The sequence below is a fragment of the Rhea pennata genome, chromosome 7, assembly GCF_028389875.1.
Source record: "Rhea pennata isolate bPtePen1 chromosome 7, bPtePen1.pri, whole genome shotgun sequence".
NCBI classification, from domain to species: domain Eukaryota; kingdom Metazoa; phylum Chordata; class Aves; order Rheiformes; family Rheidae; genus Rhea; species Rhea pennata.
The window spans coordinates 27785551-27812075 of record NC_084669.1 but is presented as its reverse complement, the minus strand read 5'-3'; the positions used below and the strand labels follow the sequence as shown (position 1 = coordinate 27812075).

Genomic DNA, 26525 nt, shown 5'->3' with positions numbered 1-26525 from the left:
GGCGAATTAATTTGAGTTTGGTCTCAGCTCCGTATCATATAGACAAAAATGGATGCATTAGAATTTCAAAATTAGGAGCACAGAACATTGAGATTAAATTAAGAAAATCCTGGAATGTTAAACGTTTACATGAAACTCTACAAAACCATTCAGCAGAACACTTTTGTGAAAGGGAGCCTAATCCCAGCTGTGATCTCCCATCTGAGTTAACAAATATTACCACAGTGTAATAATAATGAATTTTGGTTTGATAAAGGGGGAAATTGTTCAGGAAAGAGACCAAGAAATTACTGATCTTATCTGACCCACTATGAGTTTGAAGATGAAGTATTAAAAATAGGCATGACACGGTAACCAAAGCCATATATGATATAATGAAAATAAATTCCTCTGCTCTTCCACAGAATGGTGGTTCAAAGCATTTTCTCATGTTGAGAAAGATTTCATCAGTTAACAAGATTGAAACCTTCTACCACCTCTTGCCTCCGCTCATCTGAAGAAAGCCTAACATACCATTAAATCGAGCTGTCAGAAGATGTTCCCAAGGGAAGTAACTTACCCCAGTGAGGCATATTTCACAGAAAGTCACCTGGAGTTAACACACTTGGGAAAGGTCTGACACTGCTCGCCCAGGAAGTTGTCGTCAGTGAAGGTCCTGCCCACAGCCAGGGTGCCCCAAACTGCTTCGGTAACAGATGATCTGGATAAAACACCTTTCTGAAAATATGTTTTAGATACAGTGAGAGAGCGATAAGCCTAAGTAATACTCCCAGAGATGCTTTCATGCAGCACAAGGTGACCTAACAGGAGAGTGCTACTGGTGACACCCACTAGCACAAAGCTTGAAAATGCAAAACTCTTGCCCAGTAACAGCCGATCTTGATGCCTTTAATGGAAGATTTGTCAAGGGCAAAACTAAGACAATGGCTCCACAGACCTGCTGAGAGAAGCACAGAGGCTCTTACTCAGGGGAGTTCCTTTTCCATGGAAGTCCACTGAAACTAAGACAAAGCACTTACAAACAATATTCAGTCACTGATGTTAAAATACTTTATTAGCTGGACAGTGTGCAGTATGGATAGAAATATAATGAAATACAAAGTCCTCTGGAATACTGTTTAAAAAAAAACCAAATCCATACTTCTACATCTGATTTATGTACATTTCCAAAAGTATTCAAGAGCTTGAATAAGGTCATATTTCTTTTTTTCTTTTCCTCTTAAAAGCAATTTTAGTGCAGTCCAAGGCCTTTTTGTTTCTTTAACAGAAAATTGCATAGCTATCCTACTTTATGATTTGGCCTGAAATATGAAAGTTTACATACTCTTCTCTCCCTCACTAGATCCCTTCAAGCTTGACTTCTGCCTCTTCTTCTCTCTTTGTCCCAACATGCGATAGATTTTTTTCTTAGCCTCCTTTTGCCTCTTTAATTTCTGTTCTTCCTCCTTCTGCTTAACTTTGAGATATTCTTTAAGCTGCTGACGATGTTTTACTTTGGCTTTCTTAATCTTGTGATTATTCACTGTACTCAAAGCACTAAGCAACGCGGATATCTAAAACAGAAAAAAAAAGGATCAACATACAAACAGTTCGATTTTGATGAGCAAAAGTAGTTCAATTTCAGCAAAGAGCCAAACAATGAATCAGTGATTCAATGCAAGTTCCTAATTATTTTTGGACCTGTTTCCCATTTCTAAAATGATTTAATTACTTTAACTTGTTGTGAAGTTAAAGGCTTAGTTTTTAGGAACTCTGATTTTGGTTAGATATTATTTAAGATGTTGTGCCTAAATGCTACCATAAAATACGTAACTTCTCAGGAAGCCTAAATGGAAGTTTGGCTCTTCTTGCCTTTGCAAGCTCTTTACAGTTCTCAGTTTTTGAAGTAGGTAATTTGCTTCACTTCCTCTTCTTTGTTAATAATGAATAGCAATGACAAGACAAATGAAGCTGTTAAATTAAGTCACTCGCACTGAGAGCTTTGTGCCCAACTGAAATACCTTGGAAATGCCACAACAAGGACAAGAGTCACATTTAGGCCTCAGGTGACCTACTACACCAACCACTCAGGTTCAATTGCATATATGTGTACCAAGCAGAGAAAATGAGTAAAACAAATAGGAGACAGCTTTTCCACTATGCTCATTTATATATGAAGTATAAGAACATTCAAGTGCTAAAACAGTTAGTTAGAAATGGCTTAAGCAATGCATTTACTCTTGGGGAGTGCTTGTTTTGAGAATAAATGATCCTTACCTGTCTTTCATGAGGCTCCCTGATAACTGCTGGTCGCCACTGGTCTTTTGGAGTCTTTCCTTTCTTCTCAAGATTCTTAGGCTTGTTCTTGAAAGGCAGTGCCTTCTGCAACGCTTTGGGAATGTGCAGCTTATTGAAATGCCTTTTCTCCCTCACTATAGGCTAAAAGAATGGATGTAAAGCATGTAAGATTAATAATTTTTAAAATCTTTCATTTTCCACCTTTCAGAAAAATAGTTTTCTGACATCTTTGCACCTGGCTGTGGATGGTACGTTCAGCCCTGTTTTACTATAACAGAAGTCTCAGTATGCTTTTGGAGGAGACTTCTGCTCCACCAATTCCTCTATCAACTATCACTGACACGCAACACTTGGCTTTCCACCACTTCCTTCCTGTCTTATGCCAGGAAAGACTGTGCCCTGAGGATAAAAATACAAAACCACATATGCCTATGCAATGAACACCTGCCATTAATCACAGACATAATATACCTTATAGAGGGAATCTTTGTTTTGTTTCAGTTTGATGCCTCGTTCATGCCTCAGCTGGCCTGTTGTCTTCATTCCTCTCCAATCATCTTTCTCACCTGCTGGCTTCAGCAAGGATGTTACCGGGTTATAAAATGCTGGGATAGAAACAGGATACCAAGTCCTTACAAAGACAATATCTGAAAGGAAGGAAAGTATTACTTGGCTTTGACACCACAGTTCATCACATCTGCAGCCGAAACAAAGATTATCTGAACAGATTAGATAATTAATATCTAGACCATAGGCCAGTATTTCACCTATCCATTAGACAGGGCACAATCCTCCTCCAACCCTAAATCTGCTCAACTTCACACAAGAGCAACATAACATTATTTATATATCCATATTACACAAGACTCCATATATACGGTCATAAAGAGTACATACGCCTGAAGACAAGCCAGCTGAATACCAATCACCCTATCCGTTATTCCATATCCATATCCCAGTGGATGAAAATGGTTCGTCTTCTGCCTATTTTTATAAAATAACTTGATTTTGCACTACCCATAACTGCAATGGTGCTTAGGAAAACAGAGATCATATAAACCCAGATAATCACAAACTCATGTTGTCATGATCACAGCTATACGGAGCAACTACAACAGATCACTACCCACCCCCTGCCCACATGCACACACATGTGCACACACACACGCGCGCACAAGAAAAACTCTTGGTTAAAGAGTTACAATGCCACTCTTCGGATTTATCAAAAAAATACCCTTCTAACACTGGTTCCAATAAATACCGGTTATTTACATATTCAGGAAGACAAGTGTAGCAAGCTGTATAAACACTTTACAGCTCTCACAGAAATAGATCTCCAAGACAAACCTTTTCATGTGTGTAGTATATGACTTCTGAGCATAAATGAAAAAATTCAAGATAAAATATAGTTTTTCTTATTTCATTCTGTGTCTCATGAGAGGTGTCATGCTCTTTGAATTCATATCTCAATTATCAATTTTCAGTGATTCTGGGATGCTGCTTTTCAATATGCAAAGCAGGATGAAAGTGGTAACAGTTCCCTATTAATCCTACATGGAAAGTCCAACTTACCACTCATCAGCAACTTGTCTTCAAATGTTGCTCTAAAAGCACCTGCTGGAGCTCGGAGGGCCTTTTTGATCTGTCCTCGGATACCACTTACAGTTCGAATTGCTGCACCTTCAAATTTAGCCACTTCCAACTGAGAGTTAAACATTCCCTGAAAGTGAGAATTACCCACCATCATTCAAGATGTTAAGTCTGTCTTTTTGGCCTCTCTACACTGGCCACAAAAACGTAAGTAATTCCCACCAGCATGTCTTATGAAGAAAATTGAGTAACAGAATGCTGTCTTTACACTAAGTGCGCTGATCATACCAAAACCTACTGAAGTGAATTTCAGGTAAGTTACTAAAAAATCTGATTTCAGTCACAATCAAAGACACAGCTTTTTAACATTAGCAATACATATATCTTTGTCTCTAAAACTGAACAAATGTTAGAGAATCTGCCCAGTCCACTTTCACAATAATTTGCTAGAACACACTGTACCTTAAAGCAAATAAGCTGTCTTAAACTGCTAGCTATGAGACTAATACAATACAGCTCTCCAGGACTTGCACTTCTTTCATAAATTACAACTCAGAAAAACCTCTGTGTATGCTTAACTTAAATATTTGAGTGCTTGGCTGGTTAGGATGAGAGTACTTAGTTGCTTACTGCCCCAAATCAAAAATAATTTAACCTCTTCCTCAGCTTGAAAGTCTGATTAAGGGCAGCTGAAAAATTCACTCCTGCCACACTTTCTGCCCCTAAACACTTTCATTACCATAGCTGTGAAGTCCTAAGCACTGCTGGAATTAATCATTGGTCCTCTGGCTGAAGTTAGCCAGGATCAAAACTGCACGCAAGACACCAGGGCTGGAGACTGATCCAACATTTTTGTCTGATAAATATTTGATATTCATTGACTAATGACCAGTACCTTTAAAGACTGTACCGAACAGTGCTCAAAACATACAAGCAGCTACTGAGATCCAGAACTCTGCAATAACTATGGGGAACTGCTGCCTTAGGAAAGCCAGGTGAGCTGAGTCAAGTTTCTTCCTAATATTGGTACTTAACGGTTTTACAGCACGGAAACATACATACATACCTTAATAAAAGAGGTGTTCTTAAAAATTTTGAATGGAAAACCAGTTAACTTTAATTTCTTTACTATAGTTATGGATTTATCTAAATCAAGCACAACTCCTGTGGCAGCTATCCGGAAATCAGGCTGAAACATACGACAGAGACAGACAGTGCTTAGTGTGTGTAACTATGCATGTATTACCAAAAACTGAAGAAACAATTTTGCTGGCACAATTTCACAGCTTTTTATAGGTTGAGTTCAGAATTTATAACCTTTACAGGAGCAACACAGCATGACAAATACAAATCAACTTTGTACAGACTAGTTACCTTACTGGTGACATTACATTCCTACCATTCACTAATGAGATTTTCAGAACTGCCACTGTAACTAACTTGGAAGCAATCTGAGAGTTCTTTTTATGTGCTTCGCTGTGTTCTCTTTTTGAAACAGAATCTTACCCAGACAGAACACCTCAGAGTAAAACAGGGCTTTATGCACTGCTTAAGTCTTATCAAAGTGGATAAGTAACTGAAGAGAGGGTGTCAAGGGGATGGGGACAAACTCTTTTCAGTTGTTCTATGCAAAAGGACAAGAGGCAACAAGCAAAAACTGAACCACAGGAAGTTCCACCTGAACATGAGGGGGAATTTCTTCACAGAGTGACGGAGCACTGGAAGAGGTTGCCCAGAGAGGTCGTGGAGTCTCCTTTTCTGGAGACATTCAAAATCTGCCTGGATGAAACTCTGTCTAACATACTCTAGGTGACCCTGCTTGAGCAGGGGGGTTGGCCTAGATGATCTCCAGAGGTCCCTGCCAACCTTACCTATTCTGTGACTCTGTGATTCTGCAAAGTCACTGTTATACACCTAACATGTATCAAAAGACGACTATGCAATAGGACTTACACAAGGTGTATTTTAGGACAGAGACAGGGATCACCACTCTGATTGTCATGCTCATTACAATGCCTTCTGAAACTACTGCTAGGTGCTGTATGTAAACATGGATCTATCTCTAGATAACATATATGCAACAAAGTTAATGTTTGATAAATACTGTTCAAGCATTAAAATAATTCAGATACCCATAAGCATTCTGCTAAGATGCAAACAAATCAGACTGAAGACAAACTCTTTCAGAAGTATCAACAGCTCATCTGGTGAAAACGATTTTAAAGTTATCTAAGTACTTAGTACCTGAAAAATAAGCAGACAAAACCTTCTATAGAAAACAATGAAGCACCATTTGTCATTTTTAGCATAGCAGATGAAGACTTTAAAAAAAAAAAAAAAAGGTCTTCATCTACTTCTCTATCTCATCACCATATATCTCTCAAAAGCTAAAGTTCTCCTAACTTCTCAGATCCTACAACATCACTGCTTTAATATACACAGATTTTCCTCTCCAATCTGTAGGTCAGACCTACCGTTGTGCCACTGACAGACTGAACTGCCAAAAAGCCTGTGCCCTGAGGAGTGATGGGGCCTATAAGAGAAATAAATAAAAAATTACGAAGTGCTTTACTACATAATATCTAACCTCTATTTAAAGGTAGCTTAGTATACTGGAAAAAAAACCCAGAAAGCTTAGACATGCTGAATGTTCCAAATCAGTAAGACTGGAGACAGGCTAAGTAAAGCATTCGACCCATTACTCACATAAATAGCCCCACTGAAGTTCAAGAAATTTGCAAGAGAAGTTACTCATATACAGAACCATTTGCAGGGTTTGGCCTGTAACGTGCACAAGCTCTCACACTCTGTCTCTCTAGACACAGCTGAAATGACACCACCCAGCTAAAATACTCAGAATTTAATTAAAAGCCAAATAATCCAGCACCACTTCCCTCTCTCTCTTTTCACAATTGCTTATTTTGCTATGCTATTCAGTGTTATTTTATATTCCATAGGGAAGATACATTTGAAAGATAGAAACTTCTCATCCTGAAAGCTACTAGCTGGTTACGAGGATGGGTGGAATGAAGTGCATGTGTGTCAGGGGGGTGGGGGGGGTTGTTAAAAAAAAAATAAAAAAAAAAAAAAAAAAAAAAAAAAAAACAGAACACCCTATGATATACCCTCTAAGGCTTGAGAGTTTTATAACAATAAAACAACCGGGGATGGTAACTCCACACCCCCCCCCACTCACCCCAAAAAGTTGCTCCACAATGCATATGCTGTGGTGTGTACTTCAGAAGCCTGTGGCGCCCGTTGTGATCTTCAATGTAGAACATAGGGATAGTCTGAAATCGCCTCCACCCTAATGAGAGGATTAAAGGATCACGTGTCTTAAGTATTTTCTTATACCATCGGTGCTTCTTCAGGCGTAACTAATTAGAAGAAAAGATGAACAATGCTATTACAGGATAACAATATTAATTCTGAAATTCAAGTCTTAATTTTAGAAATGATTGAGAACAACTTTGATTTAACACTAGAAATTTTTACAGAGTAAGCTTTATATCTTAGAACATTTTCATTAACATTAGGTTGACTGGAAAGATAAAGCTAGTCAGTATTTCACTTATTTTAAGATCATGTTTGTGTGCGTATGAGCATGTATGATATTTAAAGATACACACACTAGTAACTTTTTCTCTAGTCACTTGTCTTTATACCACAAACTAAGAGTACAGTTTAAACTTGTGATTTAGCAATTGTAACAACAGCGGAATTCAGTCCTGACCAAGACCTCTCCGCAGAATCAAAATATAAATAACTTTTCCAGTCATTCAATTAAGCCTGTAAAAATCCAATGTCTGACTGTAAAGATAAGTGTCAAAAGCACAGAATATGTTCCTATTCAAGACAAAGATGAAGATTCCTCTCCATTTACCATATCCTTAACAATCAAAAAATAAAAGTTGACTCCAACTATGCTGAAACACACCCATGCTGATACAGAGCGCACTCTGCAGCTTTCGCTACATACCTGTACATATCCAACATTTCCTTCACTGTTGCCTAAGCCACCCAGGATAATAGGATAATGAGGGTCAAAATTCTGGACAAATTCACACGGCACATTCTCAATCTCTATTCGAACATACATCCCAGGCCGGAAGCCCTCGTACTGTACTCTGGTCTCATCGTCTTGATCTTCAAATTCAGCTCGATTAAGCTGTGCAACAAAGAGAACGACACCAAGTGTTTTACCAAATTCAAGTATTAACTGGTACAAAAGGTGCCAGTTTATTTAAAACATGCTAGCACTTACATAATACCTTTTGGAAAAGAACTAATAGGTTTTGTGACTTTCTTCAGAGTAAGATCTCTACCACCATGAATTCCATCCAATTTGAAATCTCAAGTGGGCCTGTTAGTCTGCTTGAAAGACAGCGTCCACGGGAAGCAAGTGACTCAGGGACTTGTGATACACCTTTCATAATGGTGACTTTGGATTTTAAAGATACGATTGTCAGGAGTACCTTTTAAAGCTGATGTCCTGCTCTTTAGATGTCACCTATGAGAAGGCTGGGCTCCTACCTTTCTTAGCAGCTTAAAAACATGTCTGTATCCTCAGACATCCTGTGTCCTCAGAAGGGTCTTTTAAAGCTCTTCTGTGCCACATGCATGCAGATTCTGTGCATGTATTTAACAAAATATCTTCCTGTGGTAGCCCCTGATGTTCAGCTACTAAGCGCACAAAGATGCCATGTTTAATTAAGCCAACTATTTCTTTCCTCAAGGCACTAACATACAGAAAAATGCTGTGGTCCAAGGTCATTTTTTTTAAGAGGCCTTTACAGACTGAAGTCCTTGCCCTTCCCTCCTGTAGCAGGATCACAGCGACTGCTGATAAATATTTCTGTAACAGACCTCAAGTGAAACAACTATAAATTGTCTCATATTCTGTTACTGGAATTGCCTTTTTTAGATTAAGTGTTCCTAGTAAGCACATCAGCATATCAGGGCTCATACGGTCACTTACGTCAGAGGTTAATGCCAGAGGGCAATAATTAATTTAATGATTATTTAGGGCAAGATTTTGTCAGAAAAGATGAGAGTGTGAAATTATTACTAAAATAAGGCAATGTTCTCCCAAGTCAGCTTAAGAATGAAGCTACTTTAAAACTTACAATGATTTTATCTAACAAAATGAGGCCTGGCACAAAATCAGCCCTTCAAATTCTGAATACTGTTATCCAAAGACTCCCACTAAGCATACAGAGCAGTGGTCATCAATTATTTTTCTCAAAATAACTTGACAGCTTGATGAAAATGCTGCCTCACTGAACCTCCTTATCCATTTATAACACTGCAAGAACCACACTAAAAATAGCACTGGGAATCTATTTGACGGAAGTTAGCACGACAAGGGATGTTGGACTAGATGATCTCCAGAGGTCTCTTCCAATGTTACCCGTGATTCTGTGATTTTGGCCTTTTTCCAGATAAAAGACCACCTTCCCCCCCGCTCTTTCCCTGTTCTTCAAAAACCCTTAGCCCTCTGCCATTTCTTTTTATTTTTTTTTAATCTATGTCATCCTACTTCCATCATTAAATGGTAAGTGGGTAACTAAAAAACTTCTAAATGAATAAGGTATAGATGACACATCTGTAATAATCCTAACTGGAAGATCACTGTAGATAGAGGAGCTAGTGATCTACATAAGTTAACTTCAGTAGGCATAGGCCTGTGCTATATGGTGCTGTGTCGCACGCATAGTTTGGCCTGCAGGCCTGCGTTGTGCTGCACACACCTGTTGGCCACAGGATACTTAGCTGACTACTTGTAGGAGTCTATAGTCAGGTCCCACTTGGCATCGGCAATTACACCACCTGCACGTCCTTGTCTTTATCTAAAAGTGCAGCAACAATTTCTCATGGAAACATTCATTTCATTTGACATTATAAATTATGAATAGAATTGTTTTATATCAAGAATATCCTGTTAAGAGCTCAAAAGCCCGAAAGGGGATAACAATTTCCACAGACAGGATCTGCACAGTGTGCTGCGCCCTGGTTGGAGACTTGTTTGATGCTGAACAACATGGAGTTCCCAGCGTCTGAAGGGCTGAAAGATTGTCTACACTAATCCTCTTCCCCTTACAGCGTTAGTGCTAATAAATGGCATTCTAAGTGATACTTTACAAAATCTGAGTGCGTTTCTTACTGAGATCATAAAAAAACAGCATCTCCTTGTGCAAAATAAAATCCTGGTATGTTCAGCTATTTAGAATGCAGTTAACTGTCATTTAAGCTTTCAGTTGTTTGGTTTTTCTTTAAAGTTCATAGAACCAACAAGTTCCAACAATAAAAAATTCTAAGAGTGTATTTCTTTGTCTGCACTTTCTGAAGAGGCTGCTGAATGTCAGGTGTGTCTCCAGGGAAACTCTGTGAGATACTTCTAAAGATGTATAGTGAGATAAATTGCAAGGTTGGCAGCTCATACCTGGGCTTGTTTATGCATTTCTTCTTTAAGATCATCAAAGTATGTGGCATCGCCTTCATCATACTCTGCATCAAACATTTCTTTCAATTTCCGCTTCTTGTCCATGCGTTCCTTTTTCTTTTCCTCCTCCTCAGCTTCTGGTTTGGACTTTTTTCCTTCTTTCTCCTCTTGTTCACTTTCAGGCTAACCAATAGTAAGTTAGCAAACATTTAAAGTGTTCACTAAAAACAAGCCATGCTGATCAACAGTTTAATATATTACTAAAAAAAGGTAATAGTGTCATAATGCAAATGACCAGAGACTTGTAAAATGTTTCCATTTTTTGGTAGAAAAGAGTTATTTACAAAAGAAAATAAATCTTCAAGAATAACTGAAACATTTCACAATCTAATCATATCCCTTTTGTTTCAATCAAAAAATATAATGATTTAACATCAAACTACACATCAGGGAGCAGACCCTAGAACTGGCCTGTTATTTTGAAATAAAAATAAACATACATAATAAAAGAGAGAATAAAATAGTAATCATTCATAGCATCAAGTAATATGATTAATATGATCTGGAAAGCAGTACTCTGAAGACATCAGAGAAGCGGAAGTTTGTTCAAGAATAACTGCTTGAATACTGCCAGAACACTGCCATTACCAATTATTTTATAATCAAACGTGAAGACAAAGTTGTTCAAGTTAAAGAAAGTTAAGATTCTTCAACTTGTATTATCACAGACAACTACAGCTCTGTTTTTAGAAGATGGTCAAGTCACAACTAATCCGACATGAAGTTCTCCAGACAACCTCTTTCATGCAGGCATGAGGAATAACTAGGAAAATGCGCAAGTCTTCAGTCAGTTGCATTTAAACCAAGCTTTTTGCATCTAAAACATGAAATTACATAGTACGAACTGTTACAATCACATTTGGTTCTAAATACTTCCCTTGTAACTCCACATTCTAAAGCTCTTGACTAAGCCTGACCTCTACTGTTAAAACCAGTGAGGTGACTTCTCCTACATAACTGAAGAACAGATCAACTTGAGATTAAAACCATATGCTGTTCTGGGTATTTTTAGGTTCCAAAATCCTTAATATACATCTTATATTATATACCTTCTCTTCCTCACAGCTTTGTTCCTATTACACTATTAATTTATTTCTTTTGGGGTCATGAAAACTATATATATTACATAGGATGCCTATCATTTATCAGAAACTCAAATTATATATTTTTAATGTATGTACAAGCACACAGATACATATATATTTCTCAAGAACAAGCAAATAGAAGTCATACCTCATCTCCTTCAGCAGCAGACTTTCCTTTGTGCACAACACCCGTTTCAAGATCTTCAAAATCTCCATAAAGCTCTTCTGCAACAAGAAGCACCCCCCAAAAAAATCAAAAAAACTGACAGTAAACCATTCCGTTAGTGTTCTCCACATTGTTTCATATTTTTTGTACTACATGTACTCTTTTAGTACTGCTTAGTAGATTAGTCCCTGCCCAAATTTGTTTTATGTCTTTTTTTTATTTTCTATCAACAGTTTTAGAAATGTGTTGTCTTCTTCTATATTCTCGGCTGAAAAGCCTCAGCTGAACTCAGTCTCCAGTGGCTTCCCCTTTGTCCTTTCAATGTGCATAGTTTAAGATTTCAGAAATACAAACAAAGGCTAGGTCATTCCAAGATCAAGCCAGAGCAGATACCACTGCCTCACAATATTAATTTCACATAACAGGAGCGCATGAAGAATTACTTAGCGTTCTAGTGACTTAAGACACTTGAGCAACTGAGCCTCTACCTTTATCAAAGTAAAACTTAAATATAGTAAATAACTTTAAATAACAAATACTTTTTTAAAAAAGCTGTCAAGTTTCAAACAACTTTCATGAAAGATATAGCCACATTTTTAAAAGCATATCTAAAAATATCTCCAAAACACCTGAAGATTGATCTCACTTTTCAGCCAAATGTGAGTGATCAGTTTTTCTGTAGAAAAATTTCTTATTTTTACCCAGACAATCAAATGAATCAATCGTACAATGATGATGAATAGTTAAACTCATACACATGACTCAAAATTGGCATGTCCAAGCATTGACTAAAGACTCTGCTTCCTAATTTATATGATGTACTCTTTTTCAGAAAGTAGATTTTCAAAATGTGCTACTTGCCTCCTGCTTATACACAGATTTGTAGTAGTACTTGGTCACATTTATATCTGTATACAAACAGTTTGAAAATTTGCAAGCATATGACCAATGGAAAACACTCTAAATATGTAACTAAAACGTGATAAGAAATAACCATGTTTTTCTTAACAGCTGTACCCATTATCATCAAGTCATCTTACACATACCATCTTCCTCCAACAATTTTGCAGCATCTTTATCTTCTTCCCACTTTCCAGTAACAAAGCAATCTCGAATACTGCTCATAACCTGAAAATAGAAGCGTCACCACTTTAAACAATTACAGCTCATCAACACAAATATTTTCTGGCACGTTCTCCCCTCCTCAGTCATCTTCCCAGCTTAGAGATACTTTGACCGTCTCATATACAGCTCCACATCAATACATCATTGCCAAACTATGACACACTTCAGTGGCAAGCAGGAGAATGAAACCACCTTAACTTCTGCCCAAAAATCTTTACCTAAGAAAGGGTTAACACACCACATTTTCACTTATGATTGTCTACTTTTTACTTTTCAATAAATGAGCAGCAAACTGTGAGCCATCAGATAGTACATCAAGAGAGCCTAGCACCAAATTGGCTTTTCTACCTCTATCTTCCTATAAAAACCTTGGAATCTGTTAGCTAAGTGTTTCTAATGATGGTAAGTGGCAAACGGTATGACCTCGGCTGCAGTTCACATAGATCTGTTTCAACGACATTTCTCCGCGATAACTTAATAATGCTTTATCATACATAATCAGGCTATAACCAGAACAGGACTCATCCAAGAGTATTACCTCTTCCAAATCCCAGTCCTGAGGCTTTTCTATTAGGAATTTGGAGCAGTCAAGAGCATTGGCCTTCTGTTTGGATTCTTTGTCTGGACGGCTGACGTGAAACAAACCTCCAAGTTCATCACCTTCATCCTCGCTTTCTCGGTCCTCATCCTCAGCAACTAAATGAAACATACAAGATCCGATCATCCTCCCTAAAGCACATGGATTACAATCCTCAATAATCTCTCTTTTGCCTCAAGTTTCAGGTTAGGTTGAGGAAAATAAGATGCAAACTAAAAATAATTTTAAATATAAAAGATGAGGGGGGAAGAAAAAAGCAAGGTTTTGGTCCAGATTAAAAGTAAAACTAATACCCTCATAAAGGTGAAATAAAGCAAGCAGCGACAAGGGAGGTTCTGTATACTGTGACCATAAGCCAACTTCAGTTATGCAGCTGAACTGTGTGTAATTTGTGAAGTGAAACCTATGTTCAAAGTCCTCTGAACAGCTTGAAATAAAGTTCTACTTGGGTAACGAATTAGCTGAAAAAAAAGTTCGCCAATTAAGAAACCAGAGTGCTTTTTTAACATCATAAGCAGAAGCAATGCCAGAATGATCAGACAATAAAAACAACTCCAAGCCAGTTAGCAAATGAAGACACAAAAATCTGTTAGCAAGTTTCTCCTCTACCGCACTGTGAAAACCCTAGAGAAGCTGAATTCTCACTGTGTTCTACATAGGTTCTGCATGATGAAGTTTGCGCACACTGATAATTACTGGAAGATTTGTGAATTAAATAGGATACATTACAAAAATAACAATTTTATCTTCATTTAAGCCATCTGACTTTTTTTAATAGATTATCTTCACAAACATCTTTATTACAGATATGGTAATACTAAATCATGGTCTAAGACAACATTCCACTATCTCTCAGTATGACATAAATTCTTCAAAACAGCCAACAAAAGGTATCCCTTTATGAGACATACCCATTACCACAACAATTTTGTGTAATATCTACTAGACAACTATATACACGACCATTCTCTAAGTGTTTGGGAGGAAAAACATATTTTAACAGAAAACGTGAGTAGCAACTCAGTAGTCTGTCAAATGAGTTCAAAAGGCTTTTTAGTGAAAAAGACAAACTGTCTTTTTCACAAGTACAGGTGACAATTAATATCAGCAATTAAGAAAATAAAATCTCCTCGAGCCTCCCACCACAAAACAGTCAAAGATTCAGACTCACAAATATGACCACAGATGAAAAGCTACCATGTATTAGGATAACAGAAATTTCCTAGAATGTTTCTACCTGTTCCATAAATGAGTTTACGGAGATTGGGGGTTGACTGCTGCTGTCTTAGGAACACCTGAGCTGCCTTCTGTGTGAGGTCCTCTTTCCACTTAAGTGCACCTGAAAATGGAAAAATTTACATTCCACCTCCAAAAACAGAAAAGTCTTAAGAGCCTTGAAATGTCTAGACACAATCTACAGTTTACCTGCTTTTAACATAATCCACATATATATGGAAACACAAATCACTGAAATGCTTTTTTTCAGGTAAGTCCTGATTTTAGAGTGGCAAAAGCATACAAGATTAGTAACAATAATAAATTTGACTTTTCATGATGATGCATTTCCTATTAATACATTTTAATAACACTCCCCTAAGAATGTTTTTTTCTTTCTAAAAGTAATAGAAGATCTTGGTATGTTTTACAGATAAATCCGTTAAGATTAAAGACAAAGAAATGCACAAAGCATCCTATCAATAGAATTCTTAAAATGAATCTTTCCTATTTTAGGGAAAACCTGAGACTTGAGAGTAATTTCACTGCAAATCAAATGCTTAATGGGGAATAATCCCAGGTTTCCAACCTGGAGTTACCTACTCAGCAAATACAAAATGTTACCTCCCCAAAATTAATATTTAATTGTACTATATATACACTCTGTGTGGATATGGATACACCTATAATATCCTTCAACAATGAACTCAGCAAAAAATGAAAAGTAAAAAAATTGAACAGTTATCATCTACCTGCTGTGTCAGCAGAAAAATCTGTTTTCTCTTCATATTCTTCCTCCTTCAGCAGATTCTCGACATCATCCTCCTCATCATCTTCTATAGCTTTAAGTTCAGTCTGTTCAACAGTACCAGTTTTCTTCCCTTGAGCACGCTGAAATCCTTTCCTGTCTAACACTTCAACTTCTGATTCCTCATGTGTTCCTTCATCATCTCCCTCTTCCATGGAAGAACTATCAACCTCAGATTCTGATGTCTCTTCTGCTGTGCAATTTCCAGAATCTGTAGTAAAAATGGCTTTTTTTTTCAGACTGGGACATGAAATTTGTGACTGCATTTCTTCATCTTCTCTACTTACTTCACATTGCTCAGGCTTACTTACTCCTCTCCTTGCAGCTTCTGATTCACTGTCTGAGCCTGCACTTTCGTATGATCCTTGTTCATCACTACCTTCTTCCTCCATCTCGTTTTCTTCAGGGGCAGTTTTATCTTCTCCTTCGGAACTCATCTCAAGATCATCATCACTGTCTGCAAATACTTGCAGTTCATTCACTGCTTCTTCTTTAGTCGCCTCCTTTTTCAGGCGTTTAGCACTCCCGACAGCCACCTCTTCTAATAGCTCCCTGTCACTTTCTTCTTCAGCATCGTCTTCATCATCACCATCACTTCCAGCCTCAGACATTTCTTCTTCTTCACGGTCATCTTCCTCATCACTTATTGCATCATCATTTTCTTTTTCTTGATCATCAAATACTGCCTTCCGACGTACTCTTCCAGTCTTAAAATCAATTTCTCTCTCTTCTTTTGGCATCACAAACCTGTTATCACAAAGATCACATTTGGGTAGAGATGGTGAAGTGCAAGGAAACTTAAGTAAAACAACGAAGCTCCATGTTAATATTTAAAAATATTTTGGTGACAAGTATTTCAAAAACAGGGAGAGATAACAGTACATTAAGAAGGCAACAGTGTTCTTTAAGCAAGGAAGACCTCTAAGCTGAACAATGTCCTATACTATGACCATTCCATGAATTCCATGGAACGTCATTTTCTGTGGAATGAAATAGGTATTACAATGAATTTTACTGAAGGTTATCATTGTCATTCTCCAAAACGGAAGAAGGTAAACATATTGCTTATGGCTGTATTAACAAGGAATTTCAGAAAGGCTTAACTGTATTTTTTGAAATTCTTTTGTAATCTCAATTATCCATACCTTAAAAAGATACATTTGTACAGTCTTAGAAGAGGCACTGTTAAGCAATAAGCGGTACTACTAGCTATGATCTTTTGAGAACTATTTCCCTAAATTAGGGCCAGAAATCAGAGATTCATTCATGCTCGAAGACTGCTCAAAAATCCAAAACTTACTCTTGTCTTTCTATGTCTTCTGAATCTAATGGTCTGGAGTCCATGAAGAGAGACACCTTACTTGAAGCCATCTTAGCATCAATTGTTGAATGAGTAGAGATGAGGCTCTGAACTAGTTCATGATTTGGTCTTACTTCCTCCTAGAAAATCAAGATTTTTACATTTTAGTTAAAACAAATACACAAATGTCTACTAAACAACTAACCAAATCATTAATCTGCCTAAAAGAGAGGAAACATACATTACTAAAAGAAATCCCAAAGCATCTTAAATAAACATTTTCTCAGAATAGCAAGGTCTCCCTTCCACTCTTCACATTTCAGAAGCAGATACCATATCAACCCAAGAAAACTGCAAAGATGGCCTCCTTCGCAGTACACAAGCAAAGCATTCGCAAATATGAGCAACCATGCATGTCACAGACCTGCAAGTAATGAACATCTAGCACAACACAGCGAAAAACAGCTGAATTCAATCTGTATGCAAACATATTCCACTTGCCCCTCTGACAAGCCAAAACCAGTTAACTACTCTCCAACAGTCCTCTGCCCTGCAAAAGTGATCCTTAGAAGAAAAAAACATATAGAGAGAGTTTGATTTTTTTTTTTAAAAAAAAAAAAAACTTCTAAGTAACTTATTTTTAAATGCTGTTGTCTTGACTCTGAAGGTAAAAACTACAATCTGCAAGAGAAGAGATTCAAAGCACTAGCAGCATTCCTCACCTCTTCATTCTCATGAGCATGACTTCCACCAAGATCAATATAAACAGCATCTTTATCATATACAATACCCCCAACTCCTGAGAGAGGGGCATAGACTAGTTTCTCTTTCTCATTTAAAGAACGCTTCTTCTGTTGTTCAGGCAGGGCGCAAGGATCTGGCAGGAAACTTACATCACTCACAGTAAAGTCGCCTACGCCTAGGATGACAGACAAGAGGAGAAACAAGGTTTTCACAGTTTTGATTCTAAAGTTTGTACAATTTATCATAAAGAGACAAAGGAACATTGCAGCATTCAGTGATTCATCAACAGCGAACACTGTATCAAACAGCATCTGATGCTTCTGTCCTACCACTAACCATAGAGAAGCATACGCAACGACCGCAACACTGCAAAGCTTCAAGCTTTTTTATTTGTTTAATAAAGAAACAAGCAACTCACTTTTCAGAGTAGGTGTGTAAATTCATTATTAAAGTAGCTCTGAATTTTTAAGCTTTTAATCATCCACTTGAAATACTAAATTTAGACAATGAGCAAGAAATTTTCAGTATGTCACATTTATCTTTCACTAGTTGGGCTGGCATGTTTTGCACTTGAAACATATTTTAAAGTAAAACATTACTGATAATTAAAACTCTTTAGATGCTGTCAATATTACTGTATTTAATGTCGCAGGAAAATAGCAAGATTAAAAGCAAAACTATTTGCAGAGATGCAGCATTTTTATAAGAATGTGTACTACGAAAAATAATTTTTAAAACACATAATATGCTTTTAGGAGGTGAAAAAAATCAGTCATACGATATACAGTTTTAAAGACAAATTGATGCACAATAATAGTGACAATAATAACAGCTATGTTGGAATTTATATATCAATACAATCATAATTTTAAGAAGCTTATAAATTACCTGGCATGTGAATTTGGCTTTTGGTTTTCAGATGTGCTCCTCTCAAATAGCCATAAAGTGATACCTTCCTGTCACATTTAGGATTAATTCGGGTATCTTCTGGATTTGTCAAATCTTCCATTCTATTCAACATTTAAAAAGCTGTTAGACTAACAAGTAGTTCTAATGATAACTTTTGAAGAAAGTTAATAATCAATAAAAGACAGCTGCCATTAAGTGCTTTGCAGAGTCTAATAGTTAAAATGATATGAATATAAGAAAAATGCTTAAAGAAAAAGAACTTTCAAAAACATTTTAGAATTGTATTTTAAAGCTTACATAATCATGTCCAACAACATATTTCTAGGTGTCTTACTGACATTTCACTAAATATGCACTTCTTAGCACATTTGCATCATTTATAGCCTCTCCAAACAAGCTCCTCCTAAAATCAATTTTCACCATTAGAGGAAAAACAGAATCAATGTCCTAAGCTTGGGCACACTTGCAAACACGGCAAGTAGCGGCGACAGCCAGAAGACACGATCCCCTCAGCCATGCAGCACCTTTCCCCTTACAACAGCAGTGACCTATACAAAACACGCTTGCAGGACGGCTGGCAGTTTTCAGCCAGATGAGGTGGAAACTCCTTCCAGAGCTCCTCTGTGCACGGGCAATAGCTCCTGTACAAGGGGGGCAGCCAAGGATGGAGGCGCATTCTGGACACAGCTGGTACTTACCTCGGCTTAACTGGCCTAACAACCAAAATAACTGTAGCAGCTACAGCAACTTAAAACAACATTTTTACTGAAAGATTACAGAGTACTTTTTCTTTTTTGCCCTGTCCTTGCTTGCTTTGTGCCTTTCAAAGGACTTTGCATGACGCTTATGCACTTCTCTAACTTTTTTTCAAAGAAATGTGTTCTAGGCACCTTGAATTTTTATGAGAGTTTAGTCATACACCTAAGTGTTCTGGTAAGAAAACATGAAGGCAGAGGTAATGTCTCAGCCACCTGAAAGTATACTTCCATATCCAAGGCAGAAACCTCAAACCAAACACTGCGTATAGGGACTCAGCAGAAGACACATTCCAGGGAACACAGGGGACTAGCTCCCCAGCTGTTGTTCAGCTGCTGGAATACAAATTAATAATTCTTTTTTACAGAAATTCATCATCATCATCAACAAGCAGGATTATTTAAAATGCTTTTTTCTGTGATACAAAAGGATTTACAGCACAGCAAAGGTCTATCTGTATAACCCAATGCAAGTATGAGCTGAGCAGCCAGAGTTTTTGGCGCAGATTAAAAAGGTAGGCCTTCTTTTCCTCAAAACCATCAAGGTATATCGTAAAACATATTCACATTATCTTAGATAAAAATAAATAATCATTACACACACACACAACTGACTGACTCTATTAACACACTGCTTTAAACAATAAGATGTTGTCTATGCTGAGATTGAGGAAAAGAGGAAAGCGCATACCTGTCTGCGAGAACATACGGATGAGATGTTTGCCACGTAAGAGGCCGGAATTTCATAACTGAGATAAAACGTCCTAAATTGTGAATTTCCTGCTTTTGATATTCTCCATGAACCATGCCAGACAGATAAAACAGCTTAGCACCCTAAACACATTAAAAATATATAAAAACATTAAACATCAACTAAACAACTACAAAATTGAAACAAAATCAATGCAATTCAAATCTGTATATCATAATTGCATATTTTAAGTTTCAGTTGGATCTAGAAGATGAAATAAATTAGTTTACTTTAACATGAAAATTTTTCCCTAATTGCTAGGGACAACAATTTGCAGCCAAAACTGCACACAAAACGTTAACCTGTTTTCCAAATCTAAGTGCTGTTCCTCCTTGCACAATACCTGCGCATAACGAAATTTTTTGCGGCATCACATGTTTTTAAGTCTGATGACATCAGTATTGTCCACTTATAGTATTGTTAAAAGGTATAAGAATATAATAAATTTAAATGTTTAAGTATTTCACATACTTTTCTATTAACTTCCATAAGGCAAAAAAAAAAAAAAAAAAAAAAGCAAAAAAGCAACAGAAAATGCCTGTCAAATGTCATACCGGATATACTTCAGTCCAGAACCTGTGTTTTAACTTCTTTTTCGTCTTCTTTAATTGCTTGTTGTTCTTGAATGTATCAAGGTGGGTAAGAATTCCCATGATTTTGGGAAAGCCATGTACCTGACAAATATTCAGGAATTCAAATGTTTCCATCTCAAATCCAAAGCTGGCATCAATGAGCATTAGAACCTGAAAGCAGAACATCTTCATTTACTCTAGTAAAAACATGATGCCTGTAGCAGCTAATTTCAAATATCAAGCTTTTCAAGTCATAAATTTAGGCACCAAAATACTGCACACAGACTTGTTATTTCTTTTCATATAACCTAAATATTACATATTCAAATTAATTTTATATATAATATTTATATCTATATAATAGGTATTATATATGTGTGTGTGCGTGTGTGTATTACATAAACATTTAAAAGTCCATGTTATCGTAACTGCTTTAAAAGCTAACAGGCTTAGGAAATAAGGTTTCTTTCTTTCAGGCAATCAAATCTCTTTTACATAGTTTGATTTGTTTGTTCTCTCCAGGAAAACTATAGAAGAATAAACCCACTCTATGAATACAATAATACACAGTATCACAATATAGCCCTGAACAGATGTTTGGTCAGTGAATTCAGAACAGAAAATAGTAATCTGCAGTCAACTGCATAATCTCAGACTCATAGCAATAAAACAAAATAGATTTCCAGCACTACCACGTATATTCAGTATCTTAAACATCTGCCACATTTACTAAAAGATTTTTGTATCTTTAATACATCTCACCCCTCAAGCAGAAATCACGTAGGTAAAAAGATACCTGAATTCACTGACGCATTTGAACAGAATATTTGAAGAGATAAATGGATTGTGCATTGGGTCCTCAAGACCAGTAGGTTTAATTCACTGAACTGAAAGTTGTACATAAAGTCCAAGAATAATTACACTCCAAAATCGATCATATTAACGCACACACAGATCTTCAAAGACAGATCCAAAGTACATCAAATAAAAAAGTTAGAAAAGTAATATTTTATTTTATATTTTGATTAAAAACCTTTTTTAAACTATGTGAAGTCTGAAAACTTTTGTTTTTTGTTCACCAGTCCTTAATGAAAAGTCACTTTATCACCTCGGCTTATTAAAAAGTCTTCCATTAAAAGTTTACAAGTTGTATTAGCAACGAAATTCACATCCATTTCTCTTCCTCCACATCCTTGTCCCATTACAAAAAAACAAATAAACAAACAAACAAAAAAGTAAAACCAAGCAAAAACAAACAAAAAAATAAGGCATTGCTTAAGGGTTACTGGAGTGCTCCAGAAAATTAGGTTTGCTTTTAGAGTTTAGACTTGTTCCCTCTGAAACGAATGTCTGTTTTGCCTCTGATGGCAGTGGGTGGACAGATCAGACATAGGTGTAGCCTAATCCTAAAGTAGTGTTTTCAATATAAATTTTACTAGAAATCATATGCTACTGCTTACTTACCAAATCAGCAACTTTAGCCAGGTCAATCATTGTGTTAATGTCACATCCACATTCGATAATAGTTAGCCTACGTTTTTTACCTGAAAACAAATTCAAGAGAAATCAAAAACTGAAACAGAGGAAGCAAACTACATAGTTCACTACTTTCTTCTCAGGTCAAATTTCAGAAGTTCCTAAATGCGATCTGGGACTTGCATTCTTGCCTAGTCAAATAGACAGGCATCTGCCATTGCAGAAGTATCTTTTTTCAACTGTTTATAATTCTGCTATATTTTAAACTTTTGGGTTAAATTATCAATGTGTAGTACATCTTTTCAAAGAACTTGTTCTACTCTTTGCTGAAAGAAGACTAACACCAAATAAAAGTTTCTAACTTCCAAGAAAGTTTCTGATCACCTCTTCTTTTATTTTTTGCATCCCAGAGTTAGTACCACAGACTTCCTCTTACTAAATACTTTTGTTCTTATGATATTACCACGAAAAATCCACCCTGTTCTAGCCTTGAAAAAAAAGCAGATTCCCATACCAAATGATTTCTAAACACATGTCTGAACTAGCAGAAAGTATGCTGTTAACTTGGCTTGATAAAACTTGAGGTAGCTAACTGAGCTTTAGTTGACCACAGGTCCATAGTTTTATTCTTCAGATCATTGATTACCAAATTCAGTCCTAGAGTCTCAGAGGAACAATCCTTACCAATATCCTAACCTAATTTAACACATTTTTTCCCCCAACTATTTTTTAGTTCGCCTGTTTGGCAATTTTTCTACTCTTTCAGGAGTATATTTAATAACTGAAGTTTCTGGAGAGTCTACCTGCACCAAACATGCAGTAATCTCGGGCCACGGAAGATTTCCCTTACAAATTGTTTCTGTGAGCTGCTGCAGGCTGTGCCCTCCTAAGATCTCAATGATTGACCTAGTATCATAGAAGAAGAGGACAGAGGGAATGGACTAGGCCCAGTGGACACTGGAACTGAAAAACAACATAAAACTCTGATCAGGGGCCTAGGTAGAGAAAAGTAACTGGAAATGGCTAGGTAAAGTAATTCCTGGCCTAAGAAAGAAAGGCACACAAACACAGGGAACAATAGAAAAGAGTACCTGAGGGAGAAAAAAAATGCATATATATATAGTCATAGAGACTGAAATAAAGACAGAGAGAAACAGTTCAGGCAGGGACACAAAACAGGGGAAAATAGGATTCAGCGAAAATCTGAGAAAATCTGCAGAATGAAGAAATTGGACAAGCATCAAAAAAAAAAAAAAAAAAAAAAAAACCTACTAGGATCCCAGAAAAGGTCAAAGGAACAAGTTCAGAAGAGCAAGTGCCCCATGCCCCAAACCCAAGTTCACTATTCTCTTCCCATTAGCAAGCAGGTCTGGTAGCAAAGTTGTGATTTTTCAACATGACTAAAAACCATGAGAACATGAGCATATCCTACAAACAATTCTCCTTCTTTGTGAAGCTCTCAAACACAAGTAAGGAATGTAAAACAAGCGTTTCCATTTCTCGTATCTGTGTCCTTACCTGAAACAATTGTCACAGGGCCCCGGATTTCAACCAGTTTCTGCCTTGTGAAGTTCCTAATGAGACACTTTATTAAAGTGCTCTTCCCAACCTTTGGGGGACCAACGACCACCACCACCACGGGAGGCGGCTCCAAAGGAGTACGGTCCACGACGGGAATGTGATGCTTCTTCGTCTTCAAGTCCTGGGTCCTGCGGGGAGATTTACAACGAATGAGCACAGGAGGCGCTTACGAAGAAGCATCTGAGGGGAGACCTGAGGGGCTCGGGAGGGAGGAGGGAGGGAGGCCGCTGTGCGCGGCCGCCCCGACCTGTGGAAGGTCCTGGCCATGCGCACGGCGGACTGCACGGCGAAGGCTTTGGGGTTCCTCTTCCGAGCATCCTGCTCCGGGCCGAGCCCCAGGGCGCCGAGCTGCCGCCTCCGCTTCTTCTCGGCCTTGGGCCCGCTCTGCTTGGCGCGGTGCTTCTTCTTCTCCGGCTCCTCCATGGCGCCTCGCTGCCCAGCTCCGGGGAGGCACCGTGACCAGCCGCGCCGCAGCCGCAGCCGCTGCCGCCGGGCCCAGCAGCCCCGGCCCGGGCAGCGAGCGAGCTCGGGACGCCGAAACGCCGCCGCCCGCGCACGCGCGCCGCCCGGAAACACCGGCAGCGCCTCGAGTTCCGGGGGCGGGGCCTCGAGTTCCGGGGGCGGGGCCTCGAGTTCCGGGGGCGGGGCCTCGAGTTCCGGGGGCGGGGGCGAGCGGGGGGCGGGGGGCGGGGCCGAGCGGCGGGGGGCGGGACCTCGCATTCCGGGGGCGGGGCCGAGCGGGGGCGGGGGGCGGGGCCGAGCCCTGCTGAGGGAGCCGTGGCCATGGGGTGCAGCGCTGTTTGGGGGGGCAGTTTGGGGGGGCAGTGCTGTTTGGGGCACAGTGCAGGGGGGCAGCGCTGTTTGGGAGGGCAGTTTTTTGGGGGGGTGCAGTGCTGTTTGGGGGGCAGTGCTGTTTGGGGCACAGTGCAGGGGGGCAGCGCTGTTTGGGGGTGCAGTTTTGGGGGGTGCAGTGCTGTTTGGGGGGCAGTGCTGTTTGGGGCACAGTGCAGGGGGGCAGCGCTGTTTGGGGGTGCAGTTTTGGGGGGGCAGTGCTGTTTGGGGGGGCAGTGCTGTTTGGGGCACAGTGCAGGGGGGCATCGCTGTTTGGGGGTGCAGTTTTGGGGGAGTGCAGTGCTGTTTGGGGGGCAGTGCTGTTTGGGGCACAGTGCAGGGGGGCATCGCTGTTTGGGGGTGCAGTTTTGGGGGAGTGCAGTGCTGTTTGGGGGGCAGTGCTGTTTGGGGATGCACTTTGGAGGGGACAGTGCTGTTTGGGGGGCAGTGCTGTTTGGGGGTGCAGTTTTGGGGGGTGCAGTGCTGTTTGGGGGGCAGTGCTGTTTGGGGCACAGTGCAGGGGGGCAGTGCTGTTTGGGGGGCAGTGCTGTTTGGGGGTACAGTTTTGGGGGGTGCAGTGCTGTTTGGGGGGCAGTGCTGTTTGGGGCACAGTGCAGGGGGGCAGTGCTGTTTGGGGGGCAGTGCTGTTTGGGGGTGCAGTTTTGGGGGAGTGCAGTGCTGTTTGGGGGGCAGTGCTGTTTGAGGGCGCAGTTTGGGGGGGCCATGCTGTTTGGGGGGGCATGCTGCCCTCCCTTCGAGCCCCCTGCGACATCCAGGCTCCATTAAACCCACCGGGGGGTGCTGGCTGCCGGAGCCAGGGGGCCGAAAGGGAGAGAGGCCGGCGAAGGGCCCTGCTGCCCCCGTCGCAGAGGTGCGTGGGGCGCGAGCCCGAGCCCCTCGCGTGACCCAGCGCCGGGGGCCTGGCGCGGGCACGGATCAACACGGAGCAGCCTGAGGAGCTCATGTTTCCCCTGAACTTTGCTGTGCTTCGCCCCGCGGCTCCACACCACCCCGCAGACGCGTGACCAGGCAAAGCGAGGGGTGGTGATGGGCACGGCGTGGTGGGACGCGGCGGGACTCCCTGCGGCAGCGCGGTGGGCGCCGGGTGCCGGGGCTCACCGCTGCACCCCACGTGCCGGAGGATGTTTCTGGGACAGCAACACACTTGTAGGCTGCAACAAAGCAAGCGAATAAATGACTCAGAGGCCTAACAGCGTGGGTTAGGTCCAGGTTGAACATAAACCAGGCTAGTAGATCCCCACTGTCCCTCTTTTTTGACAAGTTACATTAAAGAAAATACGGCTTTAAATATTCAGCATGCAAACGCCTCCTCTAACCTGTAATAAAGGGTATCTGATGGGCAGCAGAAGAGGGGTGGTCAAGTGCTCAACACACTTGGTTAGTGCCCCACCTGTTCTTCCTCGGGGTGGTTTGTTCCTGTCAGAGCAGAGCTGCCTTTGACCTGCATGTCCTTGCTGTGAAAGTACCTCCTCCAGGATGAATAAACATGTCACTTGTATTCCAGCATTCTCGATCTCAGACTGACAAGTATTTTTTAAGAATGTGAAATGTTAAAGACGTCACAGGAGAGCACTGTATCTAGCTGCTCTGCACAGTTAAAAGCAACTTGTAACAAAATGAAGAAATCCAGTTCCTTGCAGAAGAGCTCTATGCTGTGCAGTAAGTAGCTCTCTGAGGGGAGAATGATTTTTCATGGACATTTGTATGAGAAGTATCCTTAGCGCATTCCACTTCACTGTTAGAAATGCAAGTCTGATAATAGAGTTTCTTCCCTAGACCACGTGAAGGGGAAGGAAAGCCCTGTGTTACTGCAGCAGCCAGTAGTGACAGCTTAATCCAAAATGCCTAATACAGCTTCCTTTGCATTGGCCTTGGTGTGGCTTTGCAAGTGCTGAGACAGTAGGACCTCTCCAAAGAGCGTGGGACAGAGCAAGATGCACTGCATGAGACCAGGCTCGCGTAGGCCGATTTATGTCAGTGGCTTCCCAAATATTTACTTGCAGAGCACCATTAAGAAAGAGGGAGCAGGTTATCACATTCCAAAATAAGCAGGGAGGATACCCCGAGAAGACCCAGTGCAGCCTCCCGAGCAGCCGCTGACTCCAGGCCAGAGGCCCTCATCCTTGTTTGCTTAGTGGGAGTGCTATTCTTTTGGATGTCTGTTTTCCCTTCTTTAACTCAACCCTTCCTCATAAAACAAGGCTGTTATTGCTGCCACA

The 26525-nt window shown here is 39.6% G+C and overlaps 1 protein-coding gene across 1 annotated transcript; it reads right to left on the bottom strand.

Moving 5' to 3' along the window:
- Positions 1 to 1027: 1027 nt before the first annotated feature.
- On the bottom strand, positions 1028 to 23908 carry BMS1 (BMS1 ribosome biogenesis factor). The gene is made up of 22 exons (XM_062580583.1): positions 23702 to 23908; positions 23392 to 23582; positions 21862 to 21941; positions 20380 to 20568; positions 19766 to 19908; positions 18299 to 18420; positions 17389 to 17585; positions 16667 to 16806; positions 15311 to 16113; positions 14581 to 14682; positions 13284 to 13441; positions 12667 to 12748; positions 11603 to 11679; positions 10310 to 10492; positions 7847 to 8035; positions 7064 to 7244; positions 6342 to 6400; positions 4934 to 5056; positions 3850 to 3997; positions 2749 to 2924; positions 2257 to 2418; positions 1028 to 1553 (listed from the first exon to the last, which is right to left on the bottom strand). Exons 1-22 carry the CDS (start codon positions 23875 to 23877, stop codon positions 1317 to 1319), a joined length of 3918 nt encoding a protein of 1305 aa, XP_062436567.1. The 5' UTR covers positions 23878 to 23908; the 3' UTR covers positions 1028 to 1316.
- Positions 23909 to 26525: the final 2617 nt, after the last annotated feature.